Below are 18230 nucleotides of genomic sequence, written 5' to 3'. Positions count from 1 at the left end.
TTTGTGTTTTAAATGATAAATATAAATAGAATAGAACGTTTGTAACTTTGTAAATTCAAAGAAATTAATGTTTTTTTATATCTTTTTCACTTATCATAATGCCTCATTACTTATAAACTTATTTTATTTTATTTTTTGCGAAAATAATGAATAGAAAACGTCTTTAACAAATGTTAAAATAGAGAACCCCGATAAAACTCGAAGCTAGAAAACGACAAACATACAAACTGTTGCCTCATATTTAAAAAAGCGAACTAAAAAAAATTAAACAACTTGGGGCTAAACAACAAACAAAACATAGAACCGAATGACACTACGAAACACAAACATGTACAAACCGACTCAAATATAATATTGAATGGCGCACTTAGGACCTCACTAGTATTAATAAGAGTAGAATTAACCGGTTCGCTCTCCTCGGTCATCTTCGTCATCATGGCATCAAAAGCCGCAAAATCCTCCTTGATCACTTTTTCTTTCTCCAAAGCCGATGAACCACCTTTAGTTGACTGCAAAACCACTCTTCTTGGTCACCTTGCCACCCATAAACAAATTCTGAATAACATCCCCATAATCCAAGTCATCATCTCGATCAATAAGCTTATAAGAACACGTAAGTTCACATCTCAGAGTTGGCTTCTAGAAACATTTCTATTCAAAACGTTCCACGATTTGCGAATACCTTCGCACGAGTGGTCTTCGCAATCACAATATTTTCTTCTATTACACCTTATCAAAATCGGTAACGACCTAACTTGGTTCGTTCCAAACATTATTTCTTTTATAAGTTTATTTCACAACCTCGTAATATCAAAACAGCCAAAGTTAAGTTGAACCATATATTCATACGGAATCGATGCAGTAATTGAAGTAATTTCATGCAGTTGGTGTTTTCGGCCATTATAGTACGGAGTATAATATAATTTTAAACCCAATGGTAAACATTACACTAACTCAAATGATTATGGTGGGTCTCCACAAAGTTCCGCTAATGGAAGGAACCTGGGGCATCATGACCAGTAGACCTTGATATAAGAAACCTATAAATAATACAGCCAACATTTTGAACAGTTGAGTGAACAAACTGAATTCAACTGATAAAACATGTTCTTAGATAAAAAAACATTCATAACAATAACTTAGTTCTCAAAATATTGGTTTACCGACTTGTTGAATAGTCTAGTTTAAGCTTGGTATGAATTTAACTGACTAATCGGATTTTTGACAAATTTGACCGAATAAATCGGCCAAGCTAGAGACTAGTCGGATCAGGAGCTAGTCAAGACTACTCGGATCAAATTGAAGGGTTCAATGCCTTGATCAAATGTTTTTAACTAAGTGACCAACGTACCAAGGGCACGAAAGAGTTGTTATAGTAACATAAAAACAAACATAAAATACATACAAAGAAAACATGCCACAAAACAAAGAAACAAATACACATAAAACCCCTCATTTGAAGGGAATAATAAAATAACTAGCATATACATAACAACACCCAACAAACGAACAACGGCTCACGACAACCAAAAAGGCGTGCGTGAGTCCAGCGAACAAAATAAATACAAGTTAGCTGGCTGTCTAGAGCCACAGAGAGTAATTTGACATCAGCTTCACATATTGTCTCGCCATGACTAGGACTGATGGGGGTCTCTTAACTTATGGCGGGGGAAAACGAGCCTCAATATGGAATAAAATATTGCTTGTATGCATGACAAGACAAAGTTCCAACATGAAGATGGCCAGTACCATGGATACATTAACCGAAAAAACAGACTAATCATGTGTCGAGGATATCGTCCCACCTGAATCAAATTACACATATAATAATGTCATTAAAACATCATTATTATTATTGTTATTATATTATTTATTAGATAATTAATATGAGGTCGATTTACTGACTGGAAAAAGAAAATCTAGAGCATCCCAGGCTGCATGACGAACAGCTCGTGTTGGATACATGGGTCCACCAGATGATGTGAAGCTGTACAAACATGTTTTAAGTCTGGTGCTTGTAGTCATTCTTAATTCTAGACCTTGGAGAACTTTAATTTGGGATAGATAATGTAACAACACAGGCTCCACTTTCAGTTTTTGAAGCTGCCCAATGATTAAAAAGTCATATTCATTGTGTGTGTGTATATATATATATATATATATATATATATATATATATATATATATATATATATATATATATATATATATATAATTATAATAATATAATATTTAAGACATAGGTGGTTTGTTGGTGGTACCTGATCAGCTAGTTCGATAACAAAAATGTCTGCGGGACCCCCTACTAAGAAAGCATTTGGATACACTGGAAAATTCTTTAAAAAGCTTTCGATTTTGTCAACTGTAAAAAAACATTGAGGTAAGATACAATACGTTTTTACGCATAACCTCAGTTTATGATGATGTAGATCTGTAAATGTACGTTTTGAGAAGTACCTAGATTAAAGAGATCTCGCTGTGCCTGCAGATCGAGAAGATAATATTATTTTCGTCAAAATAAAATGCACTCTTAACTGTAAGGTTGTCTAAATCATAATCATTTCTGTAAGTACTAAGGGGATGTTTGGATACGTATTTTCGACCAGATTATATGATATTGCAGTTTTAACTATATGATAATAATAATAATAATATAATAATAATAATAATTTAAGGGTAATATATAGTTGCCTAATTACCACATTTTACCTAATTTGAGAAACTTTTACTCTAATAACCGTCAAAGTTGGAAAAGTCACAAGACGGAGACGAGTTTTTCGGAACTTTGAAACGACTGGTTGGTCGAGTCGGGGTCGGGTAAAGTTGACTTTTAGTAATATACAAATCTAAAATCGATATATCAGACATAAAGTTTTCAAACGTAAATATTTCAAACATATGTACAGGGCACATAATCTAAGTACAAAACATATTAAAATTTTGACCTATTTATGACCAACTTTGACTATGCTCGACTCAGACTCGGATAGACCCGGGCTGACTTTAAGCTGACTTTTGTAGCGTTGACAGGCTAATTAGACGTTTTTAGGCGAAATGGGACATACTAGTCACCAAACCAACTCATCGGCCAACTAGTCAGCCGAGACGGCCGCCGTTTCAACACAGCTAACTGTTAGTTTCAACTATTTCCACAAAGATGTCATTTTATATATTAAGAACTCGCCAAACAATTAAACATTTGACTATTTGATTATTACAACCTCAAACAGCAGATGCATGTCAAATGTAATCACTTTTAAACGCCCCCATGGGCCCCACCCCAACTACCTCTTAAAGTAATTATTAGAAAAGTTGTTACCTGCAAAGGGATTTTCTTCAACCTCTCAGGTACCAATGCAACATCCACAAGAAGATACTGAAACGAAATAAAAAATTGTCACTGAAGGGTCACATATATGGCATGTTATAAGAAAGTATAAACTAGAAGCCCTCATACCGAGAAGAGACTCTGGAAGTGTTTCGTATTTGTCTGGACATCAATCCTACAGTTAATAACACAAATTGATAGAATAAGATAAATTATCATATTATCCCAAATCTTTTCTATATTTAGGTAATTAACAAGCAGCATTGAGTAAACTAAATGAGAATTAACATGTAAACGACATACCAGAAGACGTTTGTAGCACCTTGCACAAGAGCTGATGAGTAACGAAGGAGAACATCGGCGCTATCAAGTTCAACTTCAAATAACTGCAAGATGAACGTCTAAATTTGGTGAATATACATATTGGAGTATTATTATAAAAGGGGGTTTTACCGTTTAATGACCGGTTTGTCGATTTTAAAACTTAAATCACAATTAAAACCTAATGTAAAAATATTAAATATAAAATAAATATAACTTAATTTAAAGCGTAAAGTAAATGACGATAAATAAAAATGTGATAAAATAAAAGTACGATAAATAAGATGACGATAAATAAAATGACGGTAAATAAAAGTACGATGAGATATAAATTAAAGGAATTATGCTTATTTAAAATTCCATAATCATTATGTTTGACGTGTTGATTTTAATTTATTACCATGGGTTAATTGTCCTTTGTCCTGGATTATTCGATATGTCCATCTGGTTTTGTCCATAATAGTCCATCGATCATAATTATAAAGTGCGAGAGTCTTCGCCAAATTAACCTTATACCCGAAGTCAAATATTCCAACTAATTGGGGACTTAAACTGTAACAAGGTCTTAATACTTTGTTTAATGAATACACCAGGTTATCAACTGCGTGTAATCCAAGGTTTTAATACTTTGTTAACAATTACACCAATTACCCTTGAATGTAATCCACCCCTGTTTTAATGAGTCCAGTGACTATTAATTCATCCCCGTGTTCGGTCAAATGAATAATTATTAGTATTTATAGATATCCCGCCCACCTTACCTAGTCAAGCGTATGTGGTTATATATAAACACGTCAAATTATAAATCTCTATATTAAATTAACGAGATATCATTTAATTAATGTAAAGCCCATTAATAGCCCATAGTCCAATTTCCACAAGTGTCGGTCTTTTGTTCAAACCCCAATTATGATCCAAAGCCCAATAACCCAGTCTTAATATTTAGTCCAACATCATGATTACTTCGGTTTAAATAAACATAATAATAACTTAGCTACGAGACATTAATTAAAAAAGGTTGAACATAACTTACAATGAGTATTAATCGCGTAGTGTTACACGGACAGAATTTCGACTTACAAACTTAAAACATTCGCCACTATACCTTTATTATTATTAACTTAATATTAAAATTATAATTATAAAATAATTATAAATATATATTGAGAGATAGAGAGTAATTGAAAATATGGTGTAAATAAAACGTCGAATTCGTTGGCTATTTATAGCACCTGACCTTGCTTTTCATCCCATGCGATCGCATGGATTTTGGTCTTGCTGGCCATGCGATCGCATGGCTACCTTGGCCAGCTCACAATGATTTGTTTTCTAGTTTACCGACGTTTTATTTAATTATATAATATAATATATATAATTATATATATATTATATTATATTCATGTGCATAGTTGACTTGTAATTTTAGGCCCGTTGTATCGCGTGTTGACAGTTGGTTCATGTCCCGGTTCCGGATTTTCGAACATCCTTTCGTACTATTTAATATCTTGTACTTTGCGTTTCGCGGCGCGTACTCTTGTAACTTTTAGACGTTTCTCAGCAATAATTTGAACCACTTGGATTGTACTTTGTACTTTTTAGTTTTTTGGTCGTTTGCGTCTTCAAATCATCGAATTTGTCTTTTGTCTTCACCTTTTATTATTTAAACGAATATCACTTGTAAATAGAACAATTGCAACTAAAAGTTTGTCTTTCTTGAAGGATAATGCTATGAAATATATGTTCGTTTTTAGCATTATCAATGATTCACTATTAATATGGATTGTTCCTGCAGTTATTACCGATTATTATGTCTTTAATATAGTTGTACGACTTCTCACAAAGTTCTAATGAATCAAAGTTAGTAAACTCACATAAACTCACTTCACGAGATTAAACTATGTTTGATAGAAACTAATGAGACTTGATTTGGACTAAACTCACATAAAATCCTAACTATAACAATCACTTGAAATAGTTACACTCTTATGCAGTTCACAAGCTGTAACATCCTCAAGTGGGCCTAGATGTAAGATTACTAATGTGCCCTTAAGTTAGTATTGTGTTACTATGTGCTTTTATTTTTATTTAATATTTACTATTAAATAATAATGTGGTTAGGACCAGTTTGTGACAAGGGTCACAGAACAGGTTTGTTTATTTAATTTGGACTTCGTTTGGGTTACCAAATGATGTACGAAAGATATCAGATAACTGATAAATACCCGTGTGCCACACAGTGTGGGATTTTAACCCACTTTTGATGCCTTATGCAGTGCATTTCTTGCACTTTCCAGACCCTTCCCAAATATTACCCCGTACCTAAATTCTTCCCCTTTGAAACCCTAATTGCTAAAACTAGTTCTTGAGCTCAAATTGTTCTTGGAATCGTGTTCTTTGTTGTCTACTGATTCTAACAAGGTAAGAAACATGTGTTTTTGTGTTCAATTCGTGGTTAAATTCATAGTTTTGTGTAAGTTTTGTAAAAAGCTTGATTTTGTGTCAAAACCCATGAATTTGATGTTGTTATAGTCCAAACTTTGTGGGTTTATAGTCTATAACATGTAGTGATTGAGTTGTGGTAAGTTTTGGTGTCGAAAATGAGCTCTAGATCGAGTTTTGGCGATTTTAGCTTGAAGTCCGTAACTTGTGTTCAGCTTCTGAAGAAGATGAACACAGTCGGCCGACTGTCGGTCGACAGTCGACCGACCGAGGGTGAACCGACCTATTGACGATGACAACCGATCGACTGAGATTTACCTTCGGCCGATTGATGATATACCAAGTGAGACGACCGACTGAGAGGGTCAGTCGACCGATTGTGTAGACAGTCAACCGACTGTCAGTGTCAGTCGACCGACTGAGTGTCCAGGGCAGAATATTTTACCAAAGTGTTGAGTTTTAGGCGTTATGCTGCCCGTTTGTATTTTGATGATTTTGATGTAAATTTTGAAAGTGCATAATTAAGGAGAAAAATTTTAGCGGACAGTTTTTCTGACAAAAATTTCTATATTGTGTTATTTGGTGTTAACGGACAGAAACTAACTTGTGTATATGTTTTCTCAGGAGAAAAGGAGAAAGAGAAGGTTCAGTGATTAGATAGCTGAATACCTTCTCGTTTGCTGGTATTTGGTGAGTAGGACTAACTGGAGAATATAGTATATTGTAGCATGTTATATTATGATTGCCATGCTTGTTAGATATACTTATTGTTGTGATTAGTTAGTACCTTGTGATGACTGCATGTTAGTTGATGCTTGTCTGCTGGAGCCCAATGCATCCCTATCTTGTGGTAGCCTAATTCGATAGGAGAGATCAACCTGCGGGTTGGGTTCCTCATGTGGTAGCCTATTTGCATCCGTGTAGTATATGTTTGAATGACGCGTACGTCGCGTGTGGATGATTTATGCAGCACGGTATGTAGGAGGAACTTCCGGTAAACCCCAGCCCGATCAACTGGAGGTTAATGGTTTGGCCGAACCGCCGGAGTCTCTGTAGACTGCACTACTGGGTGATGTTTGTGTGTTAGACTATGTGACATGATTAGTATAACACTTATGTATGCTATGGCCTGTAGTTAGTCTTACTCACTTAGCTTCGTGCTAATTCCCCTCCCTCTCCTCCCTGCAGGTTATTAGCTTTTGTAGTTTATGCTTTTGGGGAGAAGACGGGCATGAAGATGTTATGTTTGACAGGAGTCAACTCTGATGTTGTCTTGCTTTATGAAAACAATAATCTTTTTGTAAATATGTCTTTCTCTGTATAAACAAGTATTTTGTAATGACACGTGACACAGGTTGTATTAACAATAGTTAATGTGGATATCGTATTAAATTAATATTATGCTTCCGCCACGTATTAAAAAAAAAAATCAGCGGTGTCACAAGTTGGTATCAGAGCTGAGTTTGGCAGCATGTGCATTGTGATCTGCATGTCATGTTCCCAAACTTAGAAGAGTCATGTCAAACATAACATGCTGGGGATGGGTTAAGTGAGTATTAGGACAGGTTATGTGTTAGTTGTTAGTACTAACAGAGTTTATACTAAGCTTTGGTGTGAGTGTTGTGGTAGTGTAGTAATGGCAGATAACGAAGCTAACGCTACTGGCCCCACTGTCCCTGGAACTGGTACTTTTAGAGCCCCTGACGAAGATGGACATGTGTCTTCAGAAGAAGAAACTTCTCAAGAAGTAATAGAACTTCAAAGTCGGTTACTAGAAGCTCAGGAGAAAATTAAGGAATTAGAACAAGAACGGGCGCAATGGAACCCAAATACCACTGCGTTGAACACAACCTTTCCTCCTAATTTTTATAATCAAGCCGGTGGCAGTTCTCAGTCACAATTTCCACAAAATACCTATCAAAACTATCAAATGCCATTGCCGTTTAACCAGACTTTTCCTAATCAAATGATGTACCCATTTCAAGTCCCTGAGACAAGAAGGAAGTGTACCTATAAACAGTTTATGGACTGCAAACCTCCTGAGTACAGTGGTCACACAAACCCTACAATGACCCTTAATTAGCTAAGAGAAGTAGAGAGAGCGTTGGAAGCATGTTTTTGTGAGCCTGAATCTATGGTACTGTTTGCTAGTAGGCTTCTCAAGGGTGAAGCAATGGAATGGTGGGACTCTATCACTGCATATTTACCCAAAGAACAAATCAGTCAGATAACTTGGGAACAGTTCGCTGCTAAGGTTCGGGAGCAGTATTGTTCTGAGTATGAGATGGAAAGATTGAAAACTGAGTTTCTGAGTATGAAGATGACAGAAAGTATGACGATTGATGAAGTTTTCAGAGATTTTACATCGAAGTTAAGGTTTGTTCAACAGTGGGTACCGACTGAAAAGGATAAGATTCAGCATTTTATGTGGGTGATTAAGCCAGAATATAGAACAGTTGCGAGATTTGCAACCACGTTGGCACAGGCTCATGAGATGGCGAAGATTACTGAAGGTGATATCATGGCAGCGAAAAGAGAAAGTTCAAAAAGTGGATCTTTTGGGGGAAAATCAAAAAGTCAAACTGGTGGTCAGTCTGGTCAGCAATCAAGTAAGCAATCAGGATTTCGTGGGAAGAAGTCAGGTGGGTTTAAACAGAAGAGTAAGTCCGGTATAAGCGGATCGGGTTCAAGTCAGCCTGATTGGTGTAATGTTTGTAAGTCGACTCATGCCGGACCGTATTCTCCAATGACCCGAAGATGTTTGAAATGTGGAGTGAAAGGTCATGAATCAATAGCTTGTTCTTTTAAGTCAAATGTTTGTTGGAGTTGCCATAAGGAAGGTCATAGATTGGCGGATTGTCCATCTGCGTCAAGAGCCGGTTCTGGGGCAGGGTCAGGGGCGAGGTCAGTTACTTCCGGGGGATCTCCTGCTTCTTCTGCCGGGCAGAAGAGGAAGAATCCTCCAACCGCAGAGGCAAGGGCGTTTCAGATGACGGTAGACGCTGCAACCGCTACCGATGACGTCATTACCGGTATGTTCTTGGTTAATTCCTTGCCAGCTCGTGTGTTATTTGATTCTGGAGCGAATCGATCTTTTATGTCCTTAGGCTTCTGTGATAAGTTGAAGTTATCTGTTAGGATGTTAGATGAGCCTTTGGGAATAGAAGTAGCTGATGGTAAAATGGTTCCATGCACATCATCTGTGTCTGGAATTACCATCGAAATTGACGGCCATGCCTTCCCTTTAACCTGTTTGTTGATGCCTATACCTAGCTTTGATGTAGTCATAGGTATGAATTGGTTAAGAGCTAATAGGGCTAATATTAAGTGTTATAAGAAGATGATTTCTTTCCGTTTGGCCGACAGATCCCGAGTGATAGCTAGGGGAGAGCGCAGTGGATTTAACTTCCCTATGGTTTCCCTAATGAAAGCTCAGAAGGCAATAACGAAAGGGTGTGATTCATTCTTAGCCTACGTGATTGATGTTAAGAAAGAGAAGAAGCAGGTGACCTGAAATGTCCCGTTCTTATTGATTAAAAACGTTCCATATTAATTGATTTCGTTGCGAGGTTTTGACCTCTATATGAGACGTTTTTCAAAGACTGCATTCATTTTAAAACAAACCATAACCTTTATTTCATCAATAAAGGTTTAAAAAGCTTTACGTAGATTATCAAATAATGATAATCTAAAATATCCTGTTTACACACGACCATTACATAATGGTTTACAATACAAATATGTTACAACAAAATAAGTTTCTTGAATGCAGTTTTTACACAATATCATACAAGCATGGACTCCAAATCTCATCCTTATTTAAGTATGCGACAGCGGAAGCTCTTAATAATCACCTGAGAATAAACATGCTTAAATCGTCAACAAAAATGTTGGTGAGTTATAGGTTTAACCTATATATATCAAATCATAATAATAGACCACAAGATTTCATATTTCAATACACATCCCATACATAGAGATAAAAATCATTCATATGGTGAACACCTGGTAACCGACATTAACAAGATGCATAGATAAGAATATCCCCATCATTCCGGGACACCCTTCGGATATGATATAAATTTCAAAGTACTAAAGCATCCGGTACTTTGGATGGGGTTTGTTAGGCCCAATAGATCTATCTTTAGGATTCGCGTCAATTAGGGTGTCTGTTCCCTAATTCTTAGATTACCAGACTAAATAAAAAGGGGCATATTCGATTTAATAATTCAACCATAGAATGTAGTTTCACGTACTTGTGTCTATTTTGTAAATCATTTATAAAACCTGCATGTATTCTCATCCCAAAAATATTAGATTTTAAAAGTGGGACTATAACTCACTTTCACAGATTTTTACTTCGTCGGGAAGTAAGACTTGGCCACTGGTTGATTCACGAACCTATAACAATATATACATATATATCAAAGTATGTTCAAAATATATTTACAACACTTTTAATATATTTTGATGTTTTAAGTTTATTAAGTCAGCTGTCCTCGTTAGTAACCTACAACTAGTTGTCCACAGTTAGATGTACATAAATAAATCGATAAATATTATCTTGAATCAATCCACGACCCAGTGTATACGTATCTCAGTATTGATCACAACTCAAACTATATATATTTTGGAATCAACCTCAACCCTGTATAGCTAACTCCAACATTCACATATAGAGTGTCTATGGTTGTTCCGAAATATATATAGATGTGTCGACATGATAGGTCGAAACATTGTATACGTGTCTATGGTATCTCAAGATTACATAATATACAATACAAGTTGATTAAGTTATGGTTGGAATAGATTTGTTACCAATTTTCACGTAGCTAAAATGAGAAAGATTATCCAATCTTGTTTTACCCATAACTTTTTCATTTTAAATCCGTTTTAGTGAATCAAATTGCTATGGTTTCATATTGAACTGTATTTTATGAATCTAAATAGAAAAAGTATAGGTTTATAGTCAAAAAAGTAAGTTACAAGTCATTTTTGTAAAGGTAGTCATTTCAGTCGAAAGAACGACGTCTAGATGACCATTTTAGAAAACATACTTCCACTTTGATTTTAACCATAATTTTTGGATATAGTTTCATGTTCATAATAAAAATCATTTTCTCAGAATAACCACTTTTAAATCAAAGTTTATCATAGTTTTTAATTAACTAACCCAAAACAGCCCGCGGTGTTACTACGACGGCGTAAATCCGGTTTTACGGTGTTTTTCGTGTTTCCAGGTTTTAAATCATTAAGTTAGCATATCATATAGATATAGAACATGTGTTTAGTTGATTTTAAAAGTCAAGTTAGAAGGATTAACTTTTATTTGCGAACAAGTTTAGAATTAACTAAACTATGTTCTAGTGATTACAAGTTTAAATCTTCGAATAAGATAGCTTTATATATATGAATCGAATGATGTTATGAACATCATTACTACCTTAAGTTCCTTGGATAAACCTATTGGAAAAGAGAAAAATGGATCTAGCTTCAACGGATCCTTGGATGGCTCGAAGTTCTTGAAGCAGAATCATGACACGAAAACAAGTTCAAGTAAGATCATCACTTGAAATAAGATTGTTATAGTTATAGAAATTGAACCAAAGTTTGAATATGATTATTACCTTGTATTAGAATGATAACCTACTGTAAGAAACAAAGATTTCTTGAGGTTGGATGATCACCTTACAAGATTGGAAGTGAGCTAGCAAACTTGAAAGTATTCTTGATTTTATGTAACTAGAACTTGTAGAATATATGAAGAACACTTAGAACTTGAAGATAGAACTTGAGAGAGATCAATTAGATGAAGAAAATTGAAGAATGAAAGTGTTTGTAGGTGTTTTTGGTCGTTGGTGTATGGATTAGATATAAAGGATATGTAATTTTGTTTTCATGTAAATAAGTCATGAATGATTACTCATATTTTTGTAATTTTATGAGATATTTCATGCTAGTTGCCAAATGATGGTTCCCACATGTGTTAGGTGACTCACATGGGCTGCTAAGAGCTGATCATTGGAGTGTATATATCAATAGTACATACATCTAAAAGCTGTGTATTGTACGAGTACGAATACGGGTGCATACGAGTAGAATTGTTGATGAAACTGAACGAGGATGTAATTGTAAGCATTTTTGTTAAGTAGAAGTATTTTGATAAGTGTATTGAAGTCTTTCAAAAGTGTATAAATACATATTAAAACACTACATGTATATACATTTTAACTGAGTCGTTAAGTCATCGTTAGTCGTTACATGTAAGTGTTGTTTTGAAACCTTTAGGTTAACGATCTTGTTAAATGTTGTTAACCCAATGTTTATAATATCAAATGAGATTTTAAATTATTATATTATCATGATATTATCATGTATGAATATCTCTTAATATGATATATATACATTAAATGTCTTTACAACGATAATCGTTACATATATGTCTCGTTTAAAAATCATTAAGTTAGTAGTCTTGTTTTTACATATGTAGTTCATTGTTAATATACTTAATGATATGTTTAATTATCATAGTATCGTGTTAACTATATATATATCCATATATATGTCATCATATAGTTTTTACAAGTTTTAACGTTCGTGAATCACCGGTCAACTTGGGTGGTCAATTGTCTATTTGAAACATATTTCAATTAATCAAGTCTTAACAAGTTTGATTGCTTAACATGTTGGAAACATTTAATCATGTAAATATCAATCTCAATTAATATATATAAACATGGAAAAGTTCGGGTCACTACATGACCGATATTCCCGTTGTGTCAGGATTTCCAGAAGTATTTCCAGATGATTTACCAGGATTACCTCCAGTACGTGAAGTAGAGTATAAAATTGATTTGGTTCCAGGTGCTACACCAGTTGCAAAAGCTCCTTACAGATTAGCTCCGTCAGAAATCCGAGAAATGATGTCTCAGATTCAGGAACTGTTAGATAAGGGGTTTATCCGACCAAGTTCTTCACCGTGGGGTGCTCCTGTGTTGTTTGTGAAAAAGAAAGATGGGTCGCTTCGTATGTGTATAGATTATCGTGATTTAAACAAGAGAACAATCAAGAATAAGTATCCGTTACCAAGAATAGATGACTTATTTGATCAGTTACAGGGTGCTTCCTACTTTTCAAAGATTGATTTACGTTCAGGGTATCACCAGGTACGTGTTGCAGAGAGTGATATACCGAAAACAGCGTTTAGAACTAGATATGGTCATTATGAATTTTTAGTTATGCCATTCGGGTTAACAAACGCGCCAGCAGTGTTTATGGATTTAATGAACAGGGTGTGTCGTCAGTATCTTGACAAGTTTGTGATTGTCTTCATAGATGATATCTTGATATATTCGAAAACTGAGAAAGATCATGCTACGCATCTGAGGTTGATGTTAGAACTTTTGAAACAGGAACAGTTGTACGGTAAGTTTTCTAAGTGTGAATTTTAGTTGCGGGAAGTACATTTTCTGGGTCATGTGATTTGTGAACAGGGTATTAAAGTAGATCAGTCTAAGATAGAGGCCGTAATGAATTGGAACTCACCGAAAACGCCGACAGAAATTAAGAGTTTTCTGGGTTTAGCAGGTTATTACCGCCGGTTTATCAAAGACTTTTCTAAAATAGCAGGTCCATTAAATAAGTTAACCAGAAAAGATGTAGCCTTTCGATGGACTGATGAACAAGAAAAGGCTTTTCAGACCCTTAAGCAGTTGTTATGTCAAGCGCCGGTTTTAGCTTTACCAGAGGGAACAGAAGATTTTGTGGTTTACTGCGATGCGTCATGTGCAGGTCTGGGTTGTGTTTTGATGCAGAGAAATAAAGTTATAGCGTATGCTTCACGACAGTTGAAGAATCATGAACGAAACTACCCTACTCACGATTTAGAGTTAACTGCAGTTGTGTTTGCTTTGAAGCTTTGGAGACATTATTTGTATGGTACACATTGTGAAATCTATACAGATCATAAGAGTCTTCAATATATCTTTTCGCAGAAAGAATTAAATATGCATCAACGTCGATGTTTAGAATTGATTAAAGACTATGACTGTGAGATTAAATACCATCCGGGTAAAGCAAATGTGGTCGCAGATGCTCTGAGTCGCAAGAAGACAGTCAAAAATGTTAGATTTATGAGAATTGAGATAGTTTCAGACTTGATTGATCGATTGAAAACCGTACAGTTAGTAGCTTTGAATGACGAAAATCTAAAGACTGAACAAGTGACTAAAAGAAAATTTGACCTATGCAATGACTCTAGAGGATTAAAGACCTATAAAGACCGAATTTGGGTGCCTATGCTTGGAGATTTGAGAGATTTAATCCTTACTGAAGCGCATAAATCGAGATTATCAGTGCATCCAGGTAGTACAAAGATGTATAGAGACTTGAAAACATTGTATTGGTGGCTGACAATGAAGACAGATGTTGCAAATTTTGTTGAAAAATGTCATATTTGTGCGTAAGTTAAGGCAGAACATCAGAAACCGTATGGATCTCTAAGACAGTTAGAAATTCCTCAGTGGAAGTGGGATCATATAACGACGGATTTTGTAACCAAGTTACCCCGAACCCAGAAAGGACACGACATGATCTGGGTGATTGTGGATCGTTTAACAAAGAGTGCTCACTTTTTAGCTACTCGTGAAACAGCTTCATTGAGTGATTTGGCAGAGTTGTACTTGAAAGAAATCGTTAGTCGACATGGTGTACCGTTGTCAATAGTTTCCTACAGGGATACTAGGTTTGTATCTAACTTCTGGAACAATTTACAACAGAATCTGGGTACGCGTGTGAATCTTAGTACAGCATATCATCCACAAACAGACGGTCAGAGTGAACAAACGATTCAAACATTAGAAGACATGTTGAGAGCATGTGTCTTAGAGTATGGTGGTTCTTGGGATTCGCATCTTCCATTGATAGAGTTTGCTTACAACAATTCATATCATTCGAGTATCGGAATGCCACCGTATGAAATGTTATATGGTCGAAAATGCAGAACTCCTACGTGTTGGTTAGAAGCAGGCGAGAAACAATTTGCAGGTCCCGAGATTGTTCAGATAACTGCAGAAAAAGTTGAAATTGCACGTGAGAAATTAAAGGCAGCTAGAGATCGACAAAAGGTATATGCTGATCCGCGCAGACGTCCGGTAACATTTCATGTAGGTGATCGTGTATACTTGAAGGTATCACCGTGGAAAGGGGTGATCAGATTTGGCAAACGTGGTAAACTAGCTCCGAGGTATATTGGGCCATTTCCGATCATAGAGATTTTGAACGATCAAAAGGTAGTCTTAGATCTTCCTTCAGAGTTAGCAGGAATTCACAACACGTTCAATGTGTGTTATTTAAGAAAGTGTAAAGTAGACGATGAAAGTCAGATTCTTCCATTGAAAGACTTGAAAGTTGATTTGACTAAGAAATTAGTGGAAGAGACGATTAAGATAGTAGACAAGAAAGTCACCAAGTTAAGAAAGAAACAGATTCCAATGGTGTTAGTGGAATGGCGACATAGTTTAGGTTCCAACTTGACCTGGGAAACCGAGGAGTTAATGAGGGCGCGCTATCCCCAGTTGTTTGACCTTGACCAGATTCCGAGGTCGGAATCTTCTTAAGGGGGTAGATTTGTAACATCCTCAAGTGGGCCTAGATGTAAGATTACTAATGTGCCCTTAAGTTAGTATTGTGTTACTATGTGCTTTTATTTTTATTTAATATTTACTATTAAATAATAATGTGGTTAGGACCAGTTTGTGACAAGGGTCACAGAACAGGTTTGTTTATTTAATTTGGACTTCGTTTGGGTTACCAAATGATGTACGAAAGATATTAGATAACTGATAAATACCCGTGTGCCACACAGTGTGGGATTTTAACCCACTTTTGATGCCTTATGCAGTGCATTTCTTGCACTTTCCAGACCCTTCCCAAATATTACCCCGTACCTAAATTCTTCCCCTTTGAAACCCTAATTGCTAAAACTAGTTCTTGAGCTCAAATTGTTCTTGGAATCGTGTTCTTTTTTGTCTACTGATTCTAACAAGGTAAGAAACATGTGTTTTTGTGTTCAATTCGTGGTTAAATTCATAGTTTTGTGTAAGTTTTGTAAAAAGCTTGATTTTGTGTCAAAACCCATGAATTTGATGTTGTTATAGTCCAAACTTTGTGGGTTTATAGTCTATAACATGTAGTGATTGAGTTGTGGTAATTTTTGGTGTCGAAAATGAGCTCTAGATCGAGTTTTGGCGATTTTAGCTTGAAGTCCGTAACTTGTGTTCAGCTTCTGAAGAAGATGAACACAGTTGGCCGACTGTCGGTCGACGGTCGACCGACCGAGGGTGAACCGACCGATTGACGATGACAACCGATCGACTGAGATTTACCTTCGGCCGATTGATGATATACCAAGTGAGACGACCGACTGAGAGGGTCAGTCGACCGATTGTGTAGACAGTCGACCGAATGTCATTGTCAGTCGACCGACTGAGTGTCCAGGGCAGAATATTTTACCAAAGTGTTGAGTTTTAGCCGTTATGCTGCCCGTTTGTATTTTGATGTAAATTTTGAAAGTGCATAATTAAGGAGAAAAATTTTAGCGGACAGTTTTTCTGACAAAAATTTTTATATTGTGTTATTTGGTGTTAACGGACAGAAACTAACTTGTGTATATGTTTTCTCAGGAGAAAAGGAGAAAGAGAAGGTTCAGTGATTAGATATGTAACATCCCGCGTTTTTCCGTTAAATTTAATTTTAACACCGTCTTTTTTTTTAAAAAAAAAAACATAATCTTTCGTATTTAAATTAATAGTTTCCGTGAGTAACGTTCATTATATTTCCGCTATTTAATTTTGACATCACCCGTTTACTCGAGCGTTATAAAAATATTCGTTTGGTTAAATCCCGCACCCGCTTTGAAACTCGAGGGACCGGAGTTGCCAAATGGGCAAACTAGTTGACTAGGTCAACTAGTCAACCCATTTCACCACCATTCAATCCCTCCATCTCTCTCTCTTTCTCTCTAGCAAGAACACACACAAACCCCAACTTCATAGAATCATCATCTAAATTCGGGATTGGAAGCAAACTTCAAAACAAATTACATATTTGGAATCCTCTCTTCATCCTCTACAATTTGATACCAACTTCATCTCGTTTGGGTAACATTTCTAAAACTCTAGATTTCTCTAAATTCGTGTTTTTGATTTGTAATGGTGTTAGTTAGTGTCTATGGCTCAAGTCTAACATGAATATATGTTTGGGTTTGCTCGATTTGTTGTTTTTGGAGTAACTAGCATGAACTTGAAATGGGTGTGCTTAATCCTTGATTTTGGATGAGTTAATGTTGTTAAATTGTTAAAGTTCATGTTTTAATTGTGTTACTAGTATCACTAGCTTCGTTTTGATGCGTAGGTTGATTAAGAAAACTTCAAAAACATGAATATTGATTTTGTGATGTTTGACTAGGGTTTGATAGTTCTTGACATGAACTTTTGATGCTTGAATGCCATGGAATGTTAATTGTTAGTGATTAGTTGTAATGTATGCTTCATTACCTTCAAAACGGCATATCGTATGTGTAAATTGGATTCCCGAATCATAAAATACGTTTTACGAACTTGAAACTTTGAAAATAAACCTTTCTTGATCAATTGACGAGTTTTCGGTTATTGTAAATGATGTTTTTGATTGATGATATATGGTTAGTTGTATTCCTCGTCAAAATACCTTTTCGACGATATATGATAAGCATTATAAGTGTTTGCGGGTCAAGAATTGGGTTGGAAAAGGTTTTGGTTCGTGCACACTTGGAAAAACTGACCAGAATTCTCTGGCCAGGTAGTGGCGCGGCGCGCCACATCCCCGCGCGGCGCGCAGAATCGCCTGGCCAGATTCTGCTCACTTTGTCACATTTCACGCGAAATGTTTGACTAGCTACCGACCTCCGATTCACATGAAACTTGTTCTAATATGCTTATATATGAATAAAAACCTCAGAAAAATAGTTCGGGACCGAACCCGAACGTGTTGACTTTTTCGTTGACTTTGACCAAGTTTGACTTTTAGTCAAACTTAACCAAACTTTTATACAATCGTTCTAACATGCTTTTATACTTGATTCTTGCATGAAACTTGACAACGT

The 18230-nt window shown here is 35.8% G+C and overlaps 1 protein-coding gene across 1 annotated transcript in view; it reads right to left on the bottom strand.

Moving 5' to 3' along the window:
• Window positions 1-1346: 1346 nt before the first annotated feature.
• LOC139902306 (uncharacterized) overlaps window positions 1347-18230 on the bottom strand; it is a 31108-nt gene continuing 14224 nt past the window's right edge. Inside the window, exons 3-9 of the mRNA XM_071884946.1 lie at window positions 3632-3714; window positions 3458-3503; window positions 3263-3376; window positions 2458-2482; window positions 2262-2362; window positions 1906-2103; window positions 1347-1805 (exon numbers count right to left, since the gene is read on the bottom strand). Of these exons, the coding sequence (XP_071741047.1) occupies window positions 1635-1805; window positions 1906-2103; window positions 2262-2362; window positions 2458-2482; window positions 3263-3376; window positions 3458-3503; window positions 3632-3714 (738 nt within the window). The 3' untranslated portion in view covers window positions 1347-1634. The remainder of the gene's footprint in view (window positions 1806-1905; window positions 2104-2261; window positions 2363-2457; window positions 2483-3262; window positions 3377-3457; window positions 3504-3631; window positions 3715-18230) is intronic.

This window comes from Rutidosis leptorrhynchoides, chromosome 3 (genome assembly GCF_046630445.1).
Source record: "Rutidosis leptorrhynchoides isolate AG116_Rl617_1_P2 chromosome 3, CSIRO_AGI_Rlap_v1, whole genome shotgun sequence".
Lineage (NCBI taxonomy): Eukaryota > Viridiplantae > Streptophyta > Magnoliopsida > Asterales > Asteraceae > Rutidosis > Rutidosis leptorrhynchoides.
Note: the sequence above shows the minus strand (reverse complement) of the source record. Positions and strands in the feature narration are given on the sequence as shown.